The following is a 21,502-nucleotide window of genomic DNA, read 5'->3' as shown; positions in this document are numbered from 1 at the left end:
AAAAAAAAAAAAAAAAAAAAAAAAAAGAGCAAGGGGAAGGGGAGAAGGAAGAGGGGAAAAAAAGAAAGAAATCTGAAAAATAAACTGGTATGATCTGGTCAAATGGGGACAAAAAATAAGCTAGATTTCTATTTTATACATTCACTTTAAAAATCTACATAAAGAACTAAAATAAGCATAAAATACAAGACTATCAAGTATATGAAGAAAATACAAAATACATATCTATAATTTGGGGTAAATAGGCTTTATACAAGATCAAAGTCGTTGTATCTAGTTCTATCACAATCAGAAACTGCTATATAACCAAACACCACAGAAAAAAATATAACAAACAGGAATTAAAGAAAGAAAAATTCATGTGTTCTTGCAATAATAAACTTATAATAATCTGGGCCCAGGAATATATCTTAGTGCCAGGCCAGTAAGATGATCATTCTGGAATTTATGAATGTTTGCTTTGATTAGAAAAAGCCTAAGGTGGGGGCGGGGCTGGGGTTGCCGCTTGGCGGTAGAGCACTTGCCTAACACATGCGAGGCACTGGGTTCGATCCTCAGCACCACATAAAAATAAAATAAAGGTATTGTGTCCAAGTACAACTTAAAAAAATATATTAAAAAAAGCCTAAGTATCTTCTTATTTTAAGACACTACTTCATGGCAAACAAAATGGCTAGGCCAAAGAACTGGAAAACCAAATCCCTAATGATCTGCCTGGCACAGCTTCTATTTGGCTAATTTTTTTTTTTTTAAGAGAATTTTTTTTAATATTTATTTTTTTTTAGTTTTCGGTGGACACAACATCTTTGTTTGTATGTGGTGCTGAGGATCGAACCCGGCCGCATGCATGCCAGGCGAGCGCGCTACCCCTTGAGCCACATCCCCAGCCCCTATTTGGCTAATTTTAATTAAAACATTTTCAAGGTTGCTCTCACAAAGGTCCGTATTAGACCTCAGGTTTTCCTAAATAACTTTTATATAAACCCCAAGTGAATCAGCTGAAAACCTGCAGGTGGCGAGGCGCTGAGCCCGGGATGGGCCAGGCAGCCTGAACACTTGAGCATCGTAGGCATCATAATCTACTTGGATTGGAAGGGCATTCTCAGATTCTTTTGGAGTCCCAAGAGCTGAAATACACAAATAGTACAAACTGTCACCCAAAGACATTTCACACATTTCTTCACCAACATCTGTGAGACACTAGGTTCATCATCTACCTCTGAGAAAATGGAGATAATAACCCATTGATAAGGTTGTTAAGATGAAATGACTTTTAAGTTAAAGCAACAAAGAAATAGTACAGAACTAAATAAAGGCAACTTATTGGTAGCATTTCATTCCTATGTGATCCCTGTTAAAAAATATCAACCAGGGCTGGGGTTGTGGCTCAGTGGTAGAGCACTTGCCTAGCATGTATGAGGTTCAATCTGGGTTCGATCCTCAGCACCATACAGAAATATATAAGCAAAATAAAAATATTGTGTACATCTACAACTAAAAACAATTATTTTTAAAAAACTACATATCATCTTATATGTTTAATGCTTTAAAACTTTCTACCTGATCTCTACAATTGACCTGTGGAAAACAAAAAAAAAGATTTGGTCATCATCCAACTTGCAATTGACATGACAAAAATACAAGGTGGCTAAGAGGTGACACAAAGGGAATTCAGGTCTCCCAACTGTTCAGTGAATTTTCTTAAGCAATTTCATATAATTTTGTCGCCATGGGTTAGCTCTTTCTAAAAGTGATGAAAGAAGGTCTCAAAAAATGTCAAAGGACTTAAAATCAGCATACTACAGTAATATAGCCACATCAAAGTTTACAGCAGCTCAATTCACAATAGCTAAACTATGGAACCAACTTAGATGTCCTTCAAGAGATGAAAGGATTTTAAAAAATGTTGTATATATACTCAATGGAATATTACTCAGCTTTAAAGAAGAGTGAAATTATGGCATTTGTTAATAAATGGTTGGAGTTGGAGAATATCATGCTAAGCGGAATAAGCCAATCCCACAAAACCAAAGGCCAAATGTTTTCTCTAATATGTAGATGCTAATTCACAATAAGGCACTAGAGAATACTGTTACCTTAGATTAGGTAGAGGGAAGTGATGGGAGGGGAGGGAAGGGGATTGGGGATAGGAAAGATAGTAGAATGAAATAGACATTATTACTTTATGTATGCATGTGACTGCATGACCAATATGATTATGCAACACGTACACTCAGGAAAATGAGAAATTATATCCCATCTATGTATGACATATCAAAGTGCATAAATGCATTCTATTGACATATATAACTAATTAAAACAAATTTAAAAATTAATAAAAAATACTCACATGTATCACGTCCATTTTTTGCTTTTTCAGAGGCAGGCTATAAAATTTAAAAGATTTAATCACTCTCCTATGCCAGAATAGAACATCTCACAAAGTATAGTATATATGTGGCTGCTCCCCAGGGCAAAGACAATGTTTCAACCCTTCCTATAACTGATGGGAAGGCAGGAAGCTAAGATCTGACACCCACCTTACACAGCATCAGACCTTGCAAGATCCCATACTTCCCACCTCAAATCTGATTAATTCTTACCACCCCAACCACTGGTGGAACTGGCCCCATTTCAAAGGAGAGTATACTCAATTCTATAAAGAATAAGGAATTTGGGCTGGAGTTGTGACTCAATGGTACAGCCTTGCCTAGCACGAGTGAGGCAATGGGTTCGATCCCCAGCACCTCATTTTTTAAAAAGTAAACAAAATAAAAGTATAAAAAAAATTTTTTAAAAAAAGAAGAAAAAGGAATTTGCCCAAAGTCATACAATCAGCAGGTGGCAGAGTCAAAATACAAACCCAAATTTTCAGACTTATGTTCAATCCACTGCTATATTTGTTCTACCTTGGCTAGATCCCACCTTGAACCCTGCATGCTTCCCCTCCTCCATGACACCATCACCTGTCTGTCTACACCCACCAGAGCAGAGCACTCCAAACATTGTCCAATTTGCTGAAACGGAGTACAAAGGTGGAGGAGAAAAACTGATAGCATTATCACTTTTATTGTTTGTTTGGGAGTAATGGGGATTGACCCCAGGACCTGTGCATGCTACACATGGGCTCTACCACTGATTTACATACCCACTCCCTGCCTTATTATATGTTTATCTAATACAGAAAGTTATAACATTCTTTTTTGTTTTTCTCCTGCATTACTAAGGATAGAACTTGGGCTCACACATGATAGGCAAGTGATCTACCAATGAACTATATCCCCAGTCCTTTTTGTAAATTTTGAGACAAGGTCTTGCTATGTTGCCCAGGCTGACCTCCAACTTGTAATCCTCCTGCCTCTGCCTCAAGAGTAGGAAGGCTGACAAGTATGTGCTACCATACCCATTCAAAAATTGTATAATTCTAAGGTAAATTTCTTAAACCCTATTTATGACCATGTGGAGAGATAAAGGTACCCCAGAATCATATATTATAATTACATTGATGTGTGACAGTTCCCAAAGGTTCTGAGGGTTTGATGACACCTACCTTCTTTCCGGCCAGTTTAATTCGTGGGGTGAAACTGTTACAAAAAAGCTGGCTTTTGGATGTGTAGAAACTATTAAAAAAAAAAAAAAAAGTAAACAGGGTCATTAATCAAAACCTTAAGACACAGCTGTAATCCTAAGCATGTGCCCTCCCATGATTGGCACTGTTTTTAGGCTTCACTGAACTTTCATATTCTAACTTCTTTTGCAATCACTATAAAACACTAATTATGTTTTTAATTATTCTATAACTTTTTTCCCATAAGTTGTTTCATGTGTGCTAATCCTATATGCTAACTATAATTGGATCAGAATTTCCTCCTTGTGGCAGGGATTAAATCTATTTACCCCGTGATACTTTTCACCTTGATTTTTGCCATGGATTGGGCACAAGAGAGGTTCTTATCACTCACTCATAGATCAGCATTTAGTAAGCACGAAAAAGCCAGACAAGAAAGGGAAAGAATTAGTACTCAAGAAAAAGATGGAAGAAACCATCAAATCTTTTTTTTTTTTTTAAAGAGAGAGAGAGAGAGAGAATTTTTTTTTAATATTTATTTTTTAGTTTTCGGCAGACACAACATCTTTGTTTTTGTATGTGGTGCTGAGGATCGAACCCGGGCCGCACGCATGCCAGACAAGCACGCTACCACTTGAGCCACATCCCCAGCCCCCATCAAATCTTTTTTTTTAGTTATCGGCGGACACAACATCTTTGTATGTGGTGCTGAGGATCGAACCCGGGCCGCACGCACGCCAGGCGAGCGCGCTACCGCTTGAGCCACATCCCAGCCCCCCCATCAAATCTTAATCCCTCTGAAAATAATCTTAATACAGTAATGTCTAAGCACACAAAAAAATAAAAACCAGTTTTGCACTGGGTACACAGAATGAATGAATGAATGAATGAATAAATGAAGGCTATAAAGCCTTTCTATTCCTCAGGTATCTCTTGTATTCTCTTCTATCATTAACTTTTAAATGAGATTTGGAATGGTGACCAATCCACACCTTCCATCAAATCTCTGCAAAAATAAAAAAAATATTAAAAGGCACAATGTTGGCAAATAATCAGTAGACCATGGGGCAATCCTAGTGACATATTAAATACAAGAACATAAGAATGTTACCTGTCATCAGACCTAGGGATTACACCCCTGTGATTTGTCTGTCCCAATGGTATCAAGGAAAGTACTAAGTAGAGTCTGCTACTCTCTTCCCAGACACTAATTATAAAAGATCGGAGTGATAAAGTGATGTCAGCCAGAAGAATGGGTTTATATTAAACTGAACCATATGAAATTGAAATTTCTGAGGGTCAGTCTAATATGATTTCAAATGATTGAAAGTAACAGCTACAACTTTGTCATGGACACCCTGTTCAACCCCAGGCAAGGCACTTAACCTCTCTAAAACTCAGCTTTCATTACTATATAATGTGACTGAATGAATGGTCTACAGGATCTCCAAGATAGAGTCCCATTATATCCAGTCATATCCCCTACATCCCACTTGTATAATTCATATATATATGATATTAATTTACTCTGTGGATCAATTTTCATCATTAGTCTGAAATACTTCAGGGGTACTATGGTCTTACTTAGGAAAATGTGATCAAGTTTACTAAGGCCTCTGGCTTTATCTAGTGGAAACATGTTGCCCACTTACTTCTGAAGAGGCTTTGCTGAAAGAAGAAAACAAATGGCTCCTATAAGCAGTGTCCATCTTTGTACACTTGTTCCCATCACCAATGGCTTGGGCAACAGGATTAACAGTGAAATGAGAAAAGCTGGTCTTGAGCTACCCCCTACCATTGCCCCTGGTGAAGCTCCCAACATGCAAATCCATGCTATATCATTAGCTGGCAGTAGAGAACCAATTTAGTATGATAAAAAAAAGTGATAATTCAGGAAACATTCAAGATAATATTAAGTAAAACTTGAGAAAATTACAAAACTTCAATTCATATAAAATTTTGTGAATTTTATAACTAAATTAAAAACCATGAAATACAATGTATAATTAAACAGTAACCTTTTTTTTTAACTGAGAAATAAATCTGAAAGGCTATTAAAAAATTCAATTAATTGCCCATTCCTGTAATCCCAGCAACTCAAAGGCTGAGGCAAGAGAATCTCAAGTGCAAGGTCAACTTGAGCAAGTTAGCAACACCCTGTCTCAAAATGGAAACTAAAAAGAATAGGAATGTAGCTCAGTGGCAGAACACCTCTTGGTTTAATTCTCAATACCAAAAAAAAAAAAAAAAAAAGTATAATGGGAACTTGGGGTTGAGCTCAGTGGTAGAGCACTTGCCTATAGCATGCACATGTGATCCCTAGCACTGCAAAGAAAAAAAAAATGTTATCACATCATCTTATAAAACTAATCCTAAGGAGACCCAACATGGCGGCGGGCGCGGAGAGATCAAGTCTCTGACCTCTTCAGCTGTGCGGGCATAGGGAGTCGTAAACCGTCTAAATGCTGTTTGCTCAGGATTACTAGGCAATGCTGAGCTGACGAGGATCTGGGGCGAACAGTCTGGGCCTCTCAGAACACACACCAAGCCCGGATGGGCTGAATTCAAGCTCCCGTTCACCTGCGTCTCGCAGACAAACTGCGGTGACTCAGCACTAAACGATCCCGCTGAAACAACTGGTCGGCCCTTCTGAACCTGCGGAGGTTAATACCAACCGAGCCTTCATAGGCAGTGGCCACGGGATAGAGACGGGGCTTGGGAGAGCCAGTCAGGATCCACCCGTTGCACTGGTCACCCAGCAAAGAGAACGAACTGTCACCATTTGCATGGGATACCACCATGGCAGAGAACTGACGTCACCAGAATGCGGTGGAGGAGATAACTTCATTGAGACCGGCGGTGACAGGTGTGTAACCCCCTAGCCCTCCCTCTCCACACAGCGGGGAAACCTTAAGGGCCCCTCCCAGCTCTCCCATGAGCACGATAGTCAGACCGAGGGAATCAGGAGTGGCGCGGGACCCGCGGCGCGGAACCCCCAGCTACTGCTCCCACCAGTGCTGACAACTGAGGTCTCTGGCACCAGCTACCAGGGGCGTGGCTACCAGAGGGCAAGCAAAATTCAGCCCCAAGCTCCACAAGGGAATGGCAAACAGGGAGAGTGTGCCCAGTCGTTCAAGAAAATAGGGCTCCCGGGAGCAGTAGACCTGGCGTGTAGCCAGTATTGTGGTGAGCGTCACCGGTGAGCGGGGCCTGGCTTGAGGAAAAGTGGGGAAGTGACTAGACACAAGAGAAGGCCCTAGGCACTCAGGATTGGAGACCCGCCCAGTCTGGGAGGAGGAGCTGCTGCACAGTGATTGGTTCCCGCGTATTGAGAGGAGAAGCTTGGCCCGGTGGGCACAGCTCCACCTACTGGAAGAGAAGTTAATCAAACTCTAAGACTGCATTTATTAATTTTTTTTTTATTTGGGTTTTTTTTTTCATTTTTTTGTTGTTTTTAAGTTTTTTTTGAAAAAAGTTTTTTTATTATTTTTTTAATTTTAATTTAATTTTTTTTTTCTTTTCTGTTTTTTTTCTTTTGTCTTTTCATTTCTTTTCAATTTCCTTATTCCCCCTTCCTTGAATTCTACCTGCCTACTCTCATTCTCTTTAGTGACTTCTTCCCTTCCCTTCTAATACCTTTCCTCCCAAGCATCAAATAAATTTATAGGAGTAAACAGTAACTCAGCAGTCAAACAGAACAAGAAGTAACATGAGCAGCATAAAAAAGCAAGGAAGAAAAGGAGTACAAACAATGAAGGACAGCCTAAATATTCAGGAGGACCTAGAGGCATCAGAAAAATGGTCAAATAAAGAACTCAAGGAATACCTTAGACAGATGGAATGGAACCTTAAAGAGGATATGAGACAGCAAATTCAAACAGTGAAAGAACACTTTGAAAATGAATTACATAAACAGATAAAAGAAGAAGTTAAGCATCTTTATCAGGAGATAGAGATTATAAAAAAAAAAACAAACAATAATTCTAGAAATGAAGGAAACGATAAACCAAATTAAAAACTCAATTGAGAGTATCACTAACAGAGTGGAGCAAGTAGAAGCCAGAACATCAGATAATGAAGACAAAATATATCATCTTGAAAAGAGCCTAGCCAACTCAGAAAGGCTGGTTAAAAACCACGAGAAAAACATCCAAGAGATATGGGATAACATAAAAAAACCAAACCTACGAGTCATCGGGATAGAAGAAGGTACAGAGATTCAAACCAAGGGAATGAGTAACCTGCTGAATGAAATAATTACAGAAAACTTTCCAGAAATAAAAAAGGAAACGGATATACAAATTGTAGATGCATACAGGACACCGAGCACACAAAATCACAGTAGACCAACGCCAAGACACATTGTTATGAAGATATCCAATATACAGAACAAAGAGAAAATATTAAAAGCTACAAGAGAAAGGAGGCAGATTACATTCAGGGGTAAACCAATAAGGTTAACAACGGATTTTTCATCACAGACGCTGAAAGCGAGAAGATCCTGGAACAACGTATTTCAAACACTGAAAGACAATGGATGCCAACCAAGAATTCTGTATCCAGCAAAATTAAGCTTCAGGTACGATAACGAAATAAAAATCTTTCATGATAAACAAAAGCTAAAAGAATTTGCAGCCAGAAAACCAGCATTGCAAAGCATCTTGAGCAAAACACTACACGAGGAAGAAATGAAAAACAATAACCAAAACCATCAGTGGGAAGTGCCTCTATAAAGACAGAGGGCGGGGGGAAAGCTAACCATGGAGAAACAAACTAAATTAAAAAAAAAAAAAAAAAAAGAAGATAAATAATCAAACATGGCTGGAAGTACAAACCATATATCAATAGTAACTCTAAACGTTAATGGCTTAAACTCTCCAATAAAGCGACATAGGCTGGTAACATGGATTAAAAAAACAAATCCAACAATATGCTGCCTCCAGGAGACACATCTGATTGGAAAAGACATACACAGGCTGAAGGTGAAAGGTTGGGAAAAAATATACCATGCACACGGTCCTCGTAAGCAAGCAGGGGTGGCCATCCTCATATCGAATAAAATTGACTTCAAGACTAAATTAATCAAAAGGGATAAGGAAGGACATTATATACTGTTAAAAGGAACCATTCACCAACAAGACATAACAATTATCAATATTTATGCACCAAATAATGGTGCTGCGACGTTCATAAAACAAATTCTCCTCAAGTTCAAGAATCAAATAGACCACAACACAATAATTATGGGTGACTTCAACACACCTCTCTCACAATTGGACAGATCCTCCAAACAAAAGCTGAATAAAGAAACTATAGAACTCAATATCACAATCAACAACCTAGACTTAACTGACATATATAGAATATATCAACCATCATCAAGTGGATATACTTTTTTCTCAGCAGCACATGGATCCTCCTCAAAAATAGACCATATATTATGCCATAGGGCAACCCTCAGTAAATATACAGGGGTGGAGATAATACCATGCATTTTATCTGATCATAATGGAATGAAACTGGAAATCAATGATAAAAGAAGGAAGGAAAAATCCTACATCACATGGAAAATGAACAATATGTTACTGAATGATCAATGGGTTACAGAAGACATAAAGGAGGAAATCAAAAAATTCTTAGAGATAAATGAAAATACAGACACAACATATCGGAATCTATGGGACACAATGAAAGCAGTTTTAAGAGGGAAATTCATCGCTTGGAGGTCATTCCTCAAAAAAAGGAAAAACCAACAAATAAATGAGCTCACACTTCATCTCAAAGCCCTAGAAAAGGAAGAGCAAAACAACAGCAAATGTAGCAGAAGGCAAGAAATAATTAAAATCAGAGCGGAAATCAACGAAATTGAAACAAAAGAAACTATTGAAAAAATTAACAAAACTAAAAGTTGGTTCTTTGAAAAAATAAATAAGATCGACAGACCCTTAGCCATGCTAACGAAGAGAAGAAGAGAGAGAACTCAAATCACTAACATACGGGATGAAAAAGGCAATATCACAACAGACACTACAGAAATACAGAAGACAATTAGAAATTATTTTGAAAACCTATATTCCAATAAAATAGAAGATAGTGAAGACATCGATAAATTCCTTAAGTCATATGATTTGCCCAGACTGAGTCAGGAGGATACTCACAACTTAAACAGACCAATAACAATAGATGAAATAGAAGAAGCAATCAAAAGACTTCCAACCAAGAAAAGCCCAGGACCGGATGGGTATACAGCGGAGTTTTACAAAACCTTTAAGGAAGAATTAATACCAATACTTTTCAAGTTATTTCAGGAAATAGAAAAAGAAGGAGCTCTGCCAAATTCATTCTATGAGGCCAACATCACCCTGATTCCGAAACCAGACAAAGACACCTCAAAGAAAGAAAACTACAGACCAATATCTCTGATGAACCTAGATGCAAAAATCCTCAATAAAATTCTGGCGAATCGGATACAAAGGCACATCAAAAAAATTGTGCACCATGATCAAGTAGGATTCATCCCTGGGATGCAAGGATGGTTCAATATACGGAAATCAATAAATGTTATTCACCACATCAATAGACTTAAAAATAAGAACCATATGATCATCTCAATAGACGCAGAAAAAGCATTCGACAAAGTACAGCATCCCTTTATGTTCAAAACATTAGAAAAACTAGGGATAACAGGAACTTACCTCGACATTGTAAAAGCTATCTATGCTAAGCCTCAGGCTAGCATCATTCTCAATGGAGAAAAATTGAAGGCATTCCCCCTAAAATCTGGAACAAGACAGGGATGCCCTCTATCACCACTTCTATTCAATATAGTTCTCGAAACACTGGCCAGAGCAATTAGACAGACGAAAGAAATTAAAGGCATAAAAATAGGAAAGGAAGAACTTAAATTATCACTATTTGCAGATGACATGATTCTATACCTAGAAGACCCAAAAGGGTCTACAAAAAAACTACTAGAACTAATAAATGAATTCAGCAAAGTGGCAGGATATAAAATCAACACGCATAAATCAAAGGCATTTCTGTATATCAGCGACAAAACTTCTGAAACGGAAATGAGGAAAAACACTCCATTCACAATATCCTCAAAAAAAATAAAATACTTGGGAATCAACCTAACAAAAGAGGTGAAAGATTTATATAATGAAAACTACAAAACCCTAAAAAGAGAAGTAGAAGAAGATCTTAGAAGATGGAAAAATATACCCTGTTCATGGATAGGCAGAACTAACATCATCAAAATGGCGATATTACCAAAAGTTCTCTATAGGTTTAATGCAATGCCAATCAAAATCCCAACGGCATTTCTTGTAGAAATGGATAAAGCAATCATGAAATTCATATGGAAAAATAAAAGACCCAGAATAGCAAAAGCAATTCTAAGCAGGAAGTGCGAATCAGGCGGTATAGCGATACCAGACTTAAAACTATATTACAGAGCAATAGTAACAAAAACAGCATGGTACTGGTACCAAAACAGGAGGGTGGACCAATGGTACAGAATAGAGGACACAGAGACTAATCCACAAAGCTACAACTATCTTATATTTGATAAAGGAGCTAAAAGCATGCAATGGAGGGAGGATAGCATCTTCAACAAATGGTGCTGGGAAAACTGGAAATCCATATGCAACAAAATGAAACTGAATCCCCTCCTCTCGCCATGCACAAAAGTTAACTCAAAGTGGATCAAGGAGCTAGATATCAAATCAGAGACTCTGCGTCTGATAGAAGAAAAAGTTGGCTCCGATCTACATATTGTAGGGTCGGGCTCCAAATTCCTTAATAGGACACCCATAGCACAAAAGTTGATAACAAAAATCAACAAATGGGACTTACTTAAACTGAAAAGTTTTCTCTCAGCAAGAGAAACAATAAAAGAGGTAAATAGGGAGCCTACATCATGGGAACAAATTTTTACTCCTCACACTTCAGATAGAGCCCTAATATCCAGAGTATACAAAGAACTCAAAAAATTAAACAATAAGAAAACAAATAACCCAATCAACAAATGGGCCAAAGACCTGAACAGACACTTCTCAGAGGAGGACATACAATCAATCAACAAGTACATGAAAAAATGCTCACCATCTCTAGCAGTCAGAGAAATGCAAATCAAAACCACCCTAAGATACCATCTCACTCCAGTAAGATTGGCAGCCATTATGAAGTCAAACAACAACAAGTGCTGGAGAGGATGTGGGGAAAAGGGTACTCTTGTACATTGCTGGTGGGACTGCAAACTGGTGCGGCCAATCTGGAAAGCAGTATGGAGATTCCTGGGAAAGCTGGGAATGGAACCACCATTTGACCCAGCTATTGCCCTTCTCAGACTATTCCCTGAAGACCTTAAAAGAGCGTACTACAGGGATACTGCCACATTGATGTTCATAGCAGCACAATTCACAATAGCTAGACTGTGGAACCAACCCAGATGCCCTTCAATAGATGAATGGATAAAAAAAATGTGGCATTTATACACAATGGAGTATTACGCAGCACTAAAAAATGATAAAATCATGGAATTTGCAGGGAAATGGATGGCATTAGAGCAGTGAAGCTAGCTCTAAGTGAAGCTAGCCAATCCCTAAAAAACAAATGCCAAATGTCTTCTTTGATATAAGGAGAGTAACTAAGAACAGAGCAGGGAGGAAGAGCAGGAGGAAAAGATTAACATTAAACAGAGACATGAGGTAGGAGGGAAAGGGAGAGAAAAAGGAAATTGCATGGAAATGGAAGGAGACCCTCATTGTTATACAAAATTACATATAAGAGGTTGTGAGGGGAATGGGAAAAAAAAACCAAGGAGAGAAATGAATTACAGTAGATGGGGTAGAGAGAGAAGATGGGAGGGGAGGGGGGATAGAAGAGGATAGGAAAGGTAGCAGAATACAACAGTTACTAATATGGCATTATGTAAAAATGTGGATGTGTAACCGATGTGATTCTGCAATCTGTATTTGGGGTAAAAATGGGAGTTCATAACCCACTTGAATCTAATGTATGAAATATGATATGTCAAGAGCTTTGTAATGTTTTGAACAACCAATAAAAAAAATTAAAAAATTAAAAAAATTTTAAAAACTAATCCTACCTTATTCATTCCTAATTCCTCACCTATGAATAATTACAACAACCACCATACTAATGGTAACATATCCTAAAAGAAAGATAATGGATAAACACAATAAGGCAAAACTCAACATTTATGATGAGTTTTCAAGCTGGTTTCCAGTAAAGATTTGAAACTAAATAAAACCAAAATGTAAAGTTCTATTGAGCTTGAGATGTAAGTCAAGCAGTCTGGCCTTCATGAGTCTCAGCATAAAAAAGACAACAGACAAAGGTAGAATGCTCCAGAAGTAATGAAAAAAAAAGCAGCTATTGGCTATCAGGAGCAGTACAGAAAAGACTCAAGAGAAGAGATATGTTCGAGCTGGGCCTCAGAGGATGAATAGACATTTACAAAAGAAGGGCAGGCAGACAGTCCTTCTAGGCAGGAAGACCCAGAAGAAGTAACAGTGAGGTATATCTTCCATACAGAATGAAAGAGGGCAAGTATTAGGACAGGAAGTCACAGATGTCAAAAGCTCTAGTCTTTATCTAGCTGGCATGAGAAATTAAAAGAGAAAAGGCAGGGCTGGGGATGTGGCTCAAGCGGTAGCACACTCACCTGGCATGCGCGGGGCACTGGGTTCGATCCTCAGCACCACATAAAAATAAAAATGTTGTGTTCACCGAAAACTAAAAAATAAATGTTAAAAATATTCTCTCTCTCTCTCTCTCTCTCTCTAAAAAAAAAAAAGAGAGAGAGAGAGAAAGACAGAGAGAGAGAGAAAGGGCAATAGGATTTGGTTTTACAGAAAAATAACTAACAATCAGGTAAGGCACTGGTTGACAGACATTTGTCCCAGACTTCAAGGTTCCTTGGTGCTACATCAGGGCCTATTGTGTGAGAGAGGAACACTAATACTTTTTCACTTTTCTATATTAAAATTCCAGGAAAAAAAGTCTTGTCACTTAAGAACAAAATAAAAAGAAAAGAAGAAAACCACTGGCTTAAAGAAATGCTTCTAAATGGGGGTGCAGGATCTGGGCACCCAAGGAACATATGGCAATGTCTATAGACATTCTTGGTTGTCACAACTGTGGGTTTAAGCCACTGGTATCTCGTGAGGAGAGGTCAAGGATGCTGCTCAGTTTTCTACAATACACAGGACAATCCCCCACAACAAAAAATGTTGTTCTGGTCCAAAATGTCAGTAGTGTCAAGGTGGAAAAACCTTGGCCTAAAGGATGGTTTGAAGAAAGGACAGACTAGAAACAGACACACCAGTTGGGTGCAATGGCACATGTTTCAATTCCAGATACTCGGGAGGCTGAGACAGGAGGATCAAAAGTTCAAGGCCAGCCTGAGCAACTTAACAAGACCTTCAGCAACTTAAAGAGTCTCTGTCTCAAAAAATAAAAAGGGCTAGGTATGTAGCTCAATGGTAAAGTGCCACTGGGTTCAATCCCCAGTATCAAATAATCATTATCATTATCATCATCATCATCATCATCATCATAAAAAGAAATAGACATATCAATGAGATTAGTGTAATAGTTGAAAAAAATGAGGACAGGATAAGGCAGTGGTATTAGCAGAGGGATGAAAGAAACTACTCTGAGCTGGAATCAGCAGCAACACTGAGACCATATCCTATGTGGAGAAGAGGCTGAGCTGAAATCAGCACGGATACTGAGACTATATCTCATGTGGACAAGGTCATGGGAACTTTTCTACAAATGGAGGGGGCCAGGCACAAAGTTGATCTGCTAGGGGCTGTGGGAGTTGGGAATAGGACTTGGTAATAGTAGCAGAAATATGGTATTCAAGACCTGTTTTATTTTTCACTATAAACTGATCCACGTTACTGTTGAAATTTTGCATATAGAGAATTGTTAAGTAAATGCTAGAACTTTAGCTCCCGTGTTGTTACTGTGGTGGGGCTCATAGCCAAGGATTTTACAAATGCTAGGCAAGTGCTCTACTACTAAGCTACATTCCCAGTCCCACATTCTTGTGACAAAAGGTTTAGTGCCATAAGAACAGAGTTAAAGGGCTGGGGCTGGGGCTGAGTGGTAGAGCCCTTGCCTGACATGTGTGAGACACTGGGTCCAAATCTCAGCAGCACATATAAATAAATAAAGGTCTATCAACAGCTAAAAATATTTATTTATTTATTTATTTATTTATTTATTTATTTATATTTTTAAAAAAAGAACAGAGTTAAAGAGAAAACAGCAAGGACACTATTCAAAATCCTTATCATCTACTGTTGATCATGCCTACCTGTGGTTTATCCAATGAGGAATATTATAGTCATCACCCAGCCGAGAATCTCGAGGAGCACTCCGATTGTGTAGCTGTGAGGGAAAAAGCACAAAGATAAGCTAGAAAAGAAGACAGACAAGGAACTGTTCCACCTTTTCTGTTTTTAACTATTTTCCAATTGGCCTTTGGGAAAACAATTCAAAATCTAATCACCTTGAACAATGGGACAGCATGTAAGGGTTGCTCTCCCATGCACACCAAGTCTACACCAATTCCTAAAAAAGAGTAAGGGGAGGGGAACAGCAGAGATTAGTTTTCCAATCTATTAATGATGTTATTTAGCCTGGACTGAAGCAAAGTCAGCATACCATTCTACTTAACCTCGGTAGTGCTGCCTACTCAGCACAGTAAACAGATGTATTTTGTCTATTTTTTCCTCTATCAAATCCTGTCACACTATTCAGTGCTTGAAAATTAGCCTGAGTGCCCTCCAAGTCATGATTCATGAAAAATGACAAGGGCTCCTTTATTCAAGTTTTAAGATCAAGAAGTAAAAGGAATCTTATAATCTTGATAATATAAAACAATCTAGATCACTTAACAGAACTTTTTTCTTTTTTTGTATGGTGCTGGGTATTGAACCCAGAGATTCATACATACTAGGCAAGCACTCTACCCCTGAGCTACATCCATAGCCCCAGGGCTTCTTTATTGGCAATCATGATTTACTTTCTCAATTCTATCTCTTTGATGATACACAAATCAAACTGAGAATACGGATCCAAGATAGGGATGCATGGCACATCAAAGAAAGAGGATTGGACCAGATAATTTACTAATGCTTCCACCAAACATAAGCTGATGGCACATTTGTCTTTTAAAATAATCTCCCCTAGAAAGGAGTTCCTAGTGTCAAATATGTTTGGAAACTCAGAATACCAGATATTCCCTTTAGAGATAAACAAGATACACTAACATATTAAAAAATTCTGAGGAAGGGCCAGATACAGTGGTGCAAACCTATAATCTCAGCCACTCAGAAGGCTGAGGCAGGAGAATTATAAGTCTGAGGCCAGCCAGGGCAACTTAGGAAGACCTTGTCTCAATATAAAAAGGGCTGGGAATGTAGCTCAGTGGTACAGTGCTTGCCTAGTATGTATGAGGCCCTGGGTCCAATCCCCCCGTCCCCCCCCCAAAAAAAAATACATTAAGAAAGATGACACACAGAACACCTTGTAGAGCTTCTCATAACTCTAAAGTCAATAAAAACTCAGAGATCTAAGGACAAGTCGGACCCTGAACACAAGAGACAGTACAAACAAGACAGTGTTACCATTATCTATCATCCGTTGCTTGGTCAAAATCATGAGTAGGCGGTCCACTTCAAAGACACCCACCCCAGGCGTGATCACCACAGACATCTGCCCAGTCCGGTCAAAGTTGCGGTTGATATAGTGCTTGTCAAACACTTGAAAGAAAACAAAAATTCCCCAATAATGTTAACAGCTTTTCAAAAACTAGTTACTAGCAAGTATCTCTGTGCTCTGAGCATTTTATGCATATTTTAATAATAGCTATTGCCACTCTCTGACCTGAATTCTAGCTAAAATGTATGTCTTTCCTCTTTTACATTAACAACTCCCTCAACAAAGGACTATATTACTGTCACTTTTGTCAATCCCTCTTATCAATGCTTAAGACTTGCCTTGTGCAGCCTAAATGCTCAAATTTCATGCCATAAATTTAATAACCCATCAAGGAATCTGTACTGAAACTTCCAAAACCAAATATTTAAACCAACTCAGAAGGTTTCTGTTATTGGCAAATAATAGTATCTCAGCTACCACAAAAACACAAGGACAATGATCCTTAGGAAGGAAATCACACCACATTTCCTAACAATTGACTCCTCTTGAAAAGTACTGATGGGGGAGTGACTTTTTCTTATTTGATATACCATTCTATACTTTTATTTATTTTTTTTAATATTTATTTTTTAGTTGTAGGTGGACCCAATATCTTTATTTTACTTTTATGTGGTGCTGAGGACCGAACCCTGTGCCTCACGCCTGCTAGGCATGCGCTCTACCACTGAGCCACAAACCCAGCCCCTACTTTTATTAATTTTTCCTTTTGTTTTTCTTTTTTTTTTTAATTGGTTCTTTTTAGTTACATACAACAGCAGAATCCATCGTGATATAATTATATAAGTTGGAATATATCTTATTCTAGGTTGGAGTCCCCTTCTTATGGATATACATGGTGGTGGGATTCACTGTATTGTTTTCATATGTGTACATGGGAAAACTGTATCAGATTCATTCCACTGTCTTTCCTTTGCTTTTCAGGGGATGGGTACCAAGGATTGAACTCAGGGGCACTCAACCACTGAGCCACATCCCCAGCCCTACTTTGTCTTTTATTTATAGACAGGGTCTCATAGAGTTGCTTAGCACCTCAATTTTGCTGAGGCTGGCTTTGAACTCACGAATTCTCCTGCAGCCTCCTGAGCCACTGGGATGACAGGCGTGCGCCACTGTGCCTGACTCCTTTGCTATTTAAAGTAATTTTTTAAAATTACCCAGAAGCAGTTGAGGGATGAGTTGAAAAATAAGAATACAGTTTGTAGTATTAAAAAAATAAAAAGAACCCAAGGAAGATTCCCTCCAGTTCTTTATGAGACTACAAAATTAATTTCCCAACAGAAGACTCAAAAGGTAAGTGTTGGTCATTAAGACCAACTAATCAGAAGTCACTACTTAGAATTAATTTGGGGAGTGAGTGGATGGAGGCATCATTGGCTAGGTCTGGGACTCTGGGCATCAGTAAAGTCTATAATCATATACCAAGTAAGATGCTGGCTGTGGCTGGTGTCTGTACTTACCATTGAATGACAGATTGATGGCCTCTAGGTAGTTTCCTTGTGCTGAGGTAGAATTATCTCCTTGAGGAAAGCCCTCTGAAGCAAAAAGAGAAGGAAAAACATCTCATGAAAGATGAAAAAAAATTTTTTTCTACTGGGGATTGAACCCAGGGGTATTTTATCACTGAGCTACATACCCAATCCTTTTCATTTTAATTTTGAGACAGGATGTCCCTAAATTTCCTAGGCTGTCCTTGAATTTGCAATCCTCCTACCTCAGCCTCCCAAGTCACTGGGATTACAGAAGTGTGCTTATGAAAAATGAATTCTTAAAAAACTAGTAGAAGGATCATGTTAATTGAAATAAGCCAATCCAAAAAAACCAAAGGCCAAAAGTTCTCTCTGATATGCAGATGCTAACACAATAAGGATGGGGGCAGGAGGATAGAAGTTCACTGGATTAGACAAAGGGGAATGAAGAGAAGGGGGCGTGAAGGATGAGAAGAGGAAAGACAGTAGGATGAATCTGACATAACTTTATAATGTTCATATGTGAATACGTGAAAAGTATAACTCCACATGTATAACCACAAGAATGGAAGTTATAATCCATATATATATATATCATGTCAAAATATACTCTACTGTCATATATAACTAAGTTATACTCCATGTACATTTAACATGTCAAAAAACACTCTACTGTCATATATAACTAAAAAGAACAAATTGAAAAAAAAATAGTGGAAGGTATCTGGTTCTATAGGGTTTCCCCCTCACCTGTATTAGGGACACTGTTCAACTTAACTGCATATGTAATGAACAAATGCATCCAATCAGAAATAAAAACCTGTCTAGAAGCAGAAACGTCAAATGGCAATGGAAGAGAAATAAGCATGAACTTCTTTTAATCTGTAGCCTCCATCCTACACCTCCTCTCCCCACCCCATCTATCATATAAATGCAGTACCTGCCTGTTCCAGTCGCACCAAAACTGGATACTGGATGAAGAGCTTTTTAATGGTCACTAGAAGTGAAGTCCATTCTTCTCTTCTCTCATTCTGCACAACCACTCTGAAAATAGTATTATCATAAAAGAGATATCAAGCAGTAATTATTAACAGGATATCAAGTCCCTTACAGAGACTCAAGGAAAAAGGAAGACAGGATTCCTAGAGTCAGGGAAATTCACTACATAATAATAAAGTTGAATGTACTCAACAAACATAAAGAAATGTGATGGGGCTGGGGTTGTGGCTCAGCGGTAGAGCGTCCACCTAGCATGTGCAAGGCCCTGGGTTCGATCTTCAGCACCACATAAATAAAATAAAGGTACTGTGTGCAACTACAACTAAAAAATAAATCTTTTTTAAAATAAATAAATAAATGTGATGATATTAATATTCATACAAATTATGATGACATTAATATTCATATAAATTATCCAGAACCTTGCATACCACTAAGCTATAGCCCCAGTCAATAGTTATATAAATTCTAAATTTTTTTAAATATATGAAAATAAGCCAAGTGCAACGGCACACAGCTGTAATCCCAGTTACTCAGGAGCTTAGGTGGAGGATCACAACTTCAAGGCCAGCCTTGGCATTAGTAAGACCTTATCTCAAAATAAAAATTTAAAAAATGGGGGCTGAGGGCTAGGGATGTGGCTCAAGTGGTAACGCGCTCGTCTGGCATGTGCGGGGCGCTGGGTTTGATCCTCAACACCACATAAAAAATAAAAATAAAGATATTGTGTCCACCTAAAACTAAAAAAAAAAAAATGGGGGCTGAGGTTGTAGCTCAGTGGTAGAGCACTTGCCTAGCATATGTGAGGCACTGGGTTCAATCCTTAGCACTACATAAAAATAAATAAATAAAATAAAAGTATTGTATCCATCTACAACTAAAAAAAATTTTTTTAATTTTTTTAAAAATTTAAATGGAGCTGGGAATGTAGCTCAGTAAAAGCACCCCTAGGTTCAATCCCAGTATTTTTTAAAAAAAGGAAAAAACACACTGATATTATGTCAATGCCTAAAGTTGGGAAGGGATATTAAGATCTATACATACTGTTGAGGGCATGTAAACTTTCATGAATTGCAACTAGGGGGTACATATTAAAAACCTTAAAAAGGAACATCCGTATTCCAGATATATCCAACAAATACACCCAGATCAGAAAGCTAGATAACAAAGGGGAGGTTGGGGTTGTGGCGCAGTGGTAGAGCGCTCACCTAGCACGTGCGAGGCTCTGAGTTCAATCCTCAGCACCACACAAAAATAAATAAATAAAATAAAGGTATTAAAAAAAAAAAAAAAGAACAAAGGGATGGGTGGGAATCTGCCTATAGTATACTCTGTGTACTTTAAAAATTAGAACCACATAAATGTATTCCAAAAATAATAATAAATTAAAATTCTAAAAATATATATACTTCCCTTTAATCATTTTGTGTGTATGGGTGTGTGTGTGTGTGTGTGTGTGTGTGTGTAAGAGAGAGAGAGAGAGAGAGAGAGAGAGAGAGATTGATTGATTAAACACAGGGCTTTACAGGCTAGGCAACCACTGAGCTATATCCCCATCCTTTATATATTTTTTTAATTTATTTGTTTATTGCCAGGCACAGTGGCACTCACCTGTAATCTCAACTCCATAGGCTGAGGCAGAAGCATTACAAGTTCAAGACCAACCTCAACAACTTATCAATACTCTTCTCAAAATGAAAATTAAAAGGACTGGGATGTATAACTAAAAAGAACAAACTAAAAAAACAAAAAATTTAAAAAGGAGGGAGGGGCTGGAGTATAGCTCAGTGGTAGAATGCTTGCCTAAGATGGGTGAGTCCCTGGGTTCCATCCTCAGCTCCACATAAAAATAAACAACAACAAACAAATAAATAAAATAAAGGTTAAATTATTTCTTTAAAAAAGGACTAGGGATGTAGGTAAAGTGCTTCTGAGTTCAATCTCCAGTATCTAGGAAAAAACAGACTGTTCACTGGTAAGGATGATAGTAAAAAGTTGGAAATCACCTAAACATTTAACAATAGTAACCCAACAGAATGTCTAAATAGCAGTAAAAAAAGGTACTATAGAAGTAGAGTGTTTGACATGGAATGATGATAAAGTAAGTAGGAAAATGCAGGTATAAAACAGTAGGGGGGGCTGGGGTTGTGGCTCAGTGGTAGAACCCTTGCCTGGCATGTGTGAGGCCCTGGGTTTGATCCTCAGGAAAAGAAAAGAAAACAAAACAAAACAAAAGAGTCTGTCCATCTACAATTTAAATTTTTTTTTTTAATTAAAAATAAAAAAAAAAAAACAGGTTAAAAAAATCAATGAAATGTGTGATCACAACTCTGTAAAAATTAATTTTTGTTTTTATAAACACAGAACAGGGATTGATTCACCAAGTTGGTGATGAGTGTATCTAGGAGATAGAATTGAGGGTATTGCTCTTTACTTAACTATATTGTGATTTTCCTAAAATGATCTTGTATCATTTCATTCACTCTGGAAAATGTTGGAAAGGCATTTTAATGACATTAAAAAAAAAATTAACATATTAATAATATATAACATAAACCATTAGTCTACATTAATAATTCATATTCCTAATTTACATCTTTTATATATTTGTAATTATATTCAAATGCATTAATATTTATCATATAGATATAATTATATATATATATATATATATATATATATATATATATATATTTTTTTTTTTTTT

The 21,502-nt window shown here is 37.7% G+C and overlaps 1 protein-coding gene across 8 annotated transcripts in view; it reads right to left on the bottom strand.

Moving 5' to 3' along the window:
* Depdc5 (DEP domain containing 5, GATOR1 subcomplex subunit) overlaps positions 1 to 21,502 on the bottom strand; it is a 134,850-nt gene that overhangs the window by 87,310 nt on the left and 26,038 nt on the right. For all 8 annotated transcript variants that reach the window (XM_048798292.1, XM_048798285.1, XM_048798286.1 and 5 more), the window contains 8 exons: positions 18,737 to 18,840; positions 17,788 to 17,862; positions 16,237 to 16,371; positions 15,117 to 15,178; positions 14,922 to 14,995; positions 3,551 to 3,620; positions 2,351 to 2,387; positions 1,007 to 1,127 (listed from right to left, as the gene is read on the bottom strand). In XM_048798292.1, the coding sequence (XP_048654249.1) occupies positions 1,007 to 1,127; positions 2,351 to 2,387; positions 3,551 to 3,620; positions 14,922 to 14,995; positions 15,117 to 15,178; positions 16,237 to 16,371; positions 17,788 to 17,862; positions 18,737 to 18,840 (678 nt within the window). The remainder of the gene's footprint in view (positions 1 to 1,006; positions 1,128 to 2,350; positions 2,388 to 3,550; positions 3,621 to 14,921; positions 14,996 to 15,116; positions 15,179 to 16,236; positions 16,372 to 17,787; positions 17,863 to 18,736; positions 18,841 to 21,502) is intronic.

This window comes from Marmota marmota, unplaced genomic scaffold (assembly GCF_001458135.2).
Source record: "Marmota marmota marmota unplaced genomic scaffold, marMar, whole genome shotgun sequence".
Lineage (NCBI taxonomy): Eukaryota > Metazoa > Chordata > Mammalia > Rodentia > Sciuridae > Marmota > Marmota marmota.
The sequence above is the reverse complement of the archived record's forward strand: the minus strand, read 5'-3'. Positions and strand labels throughout refer to the sequence as shown.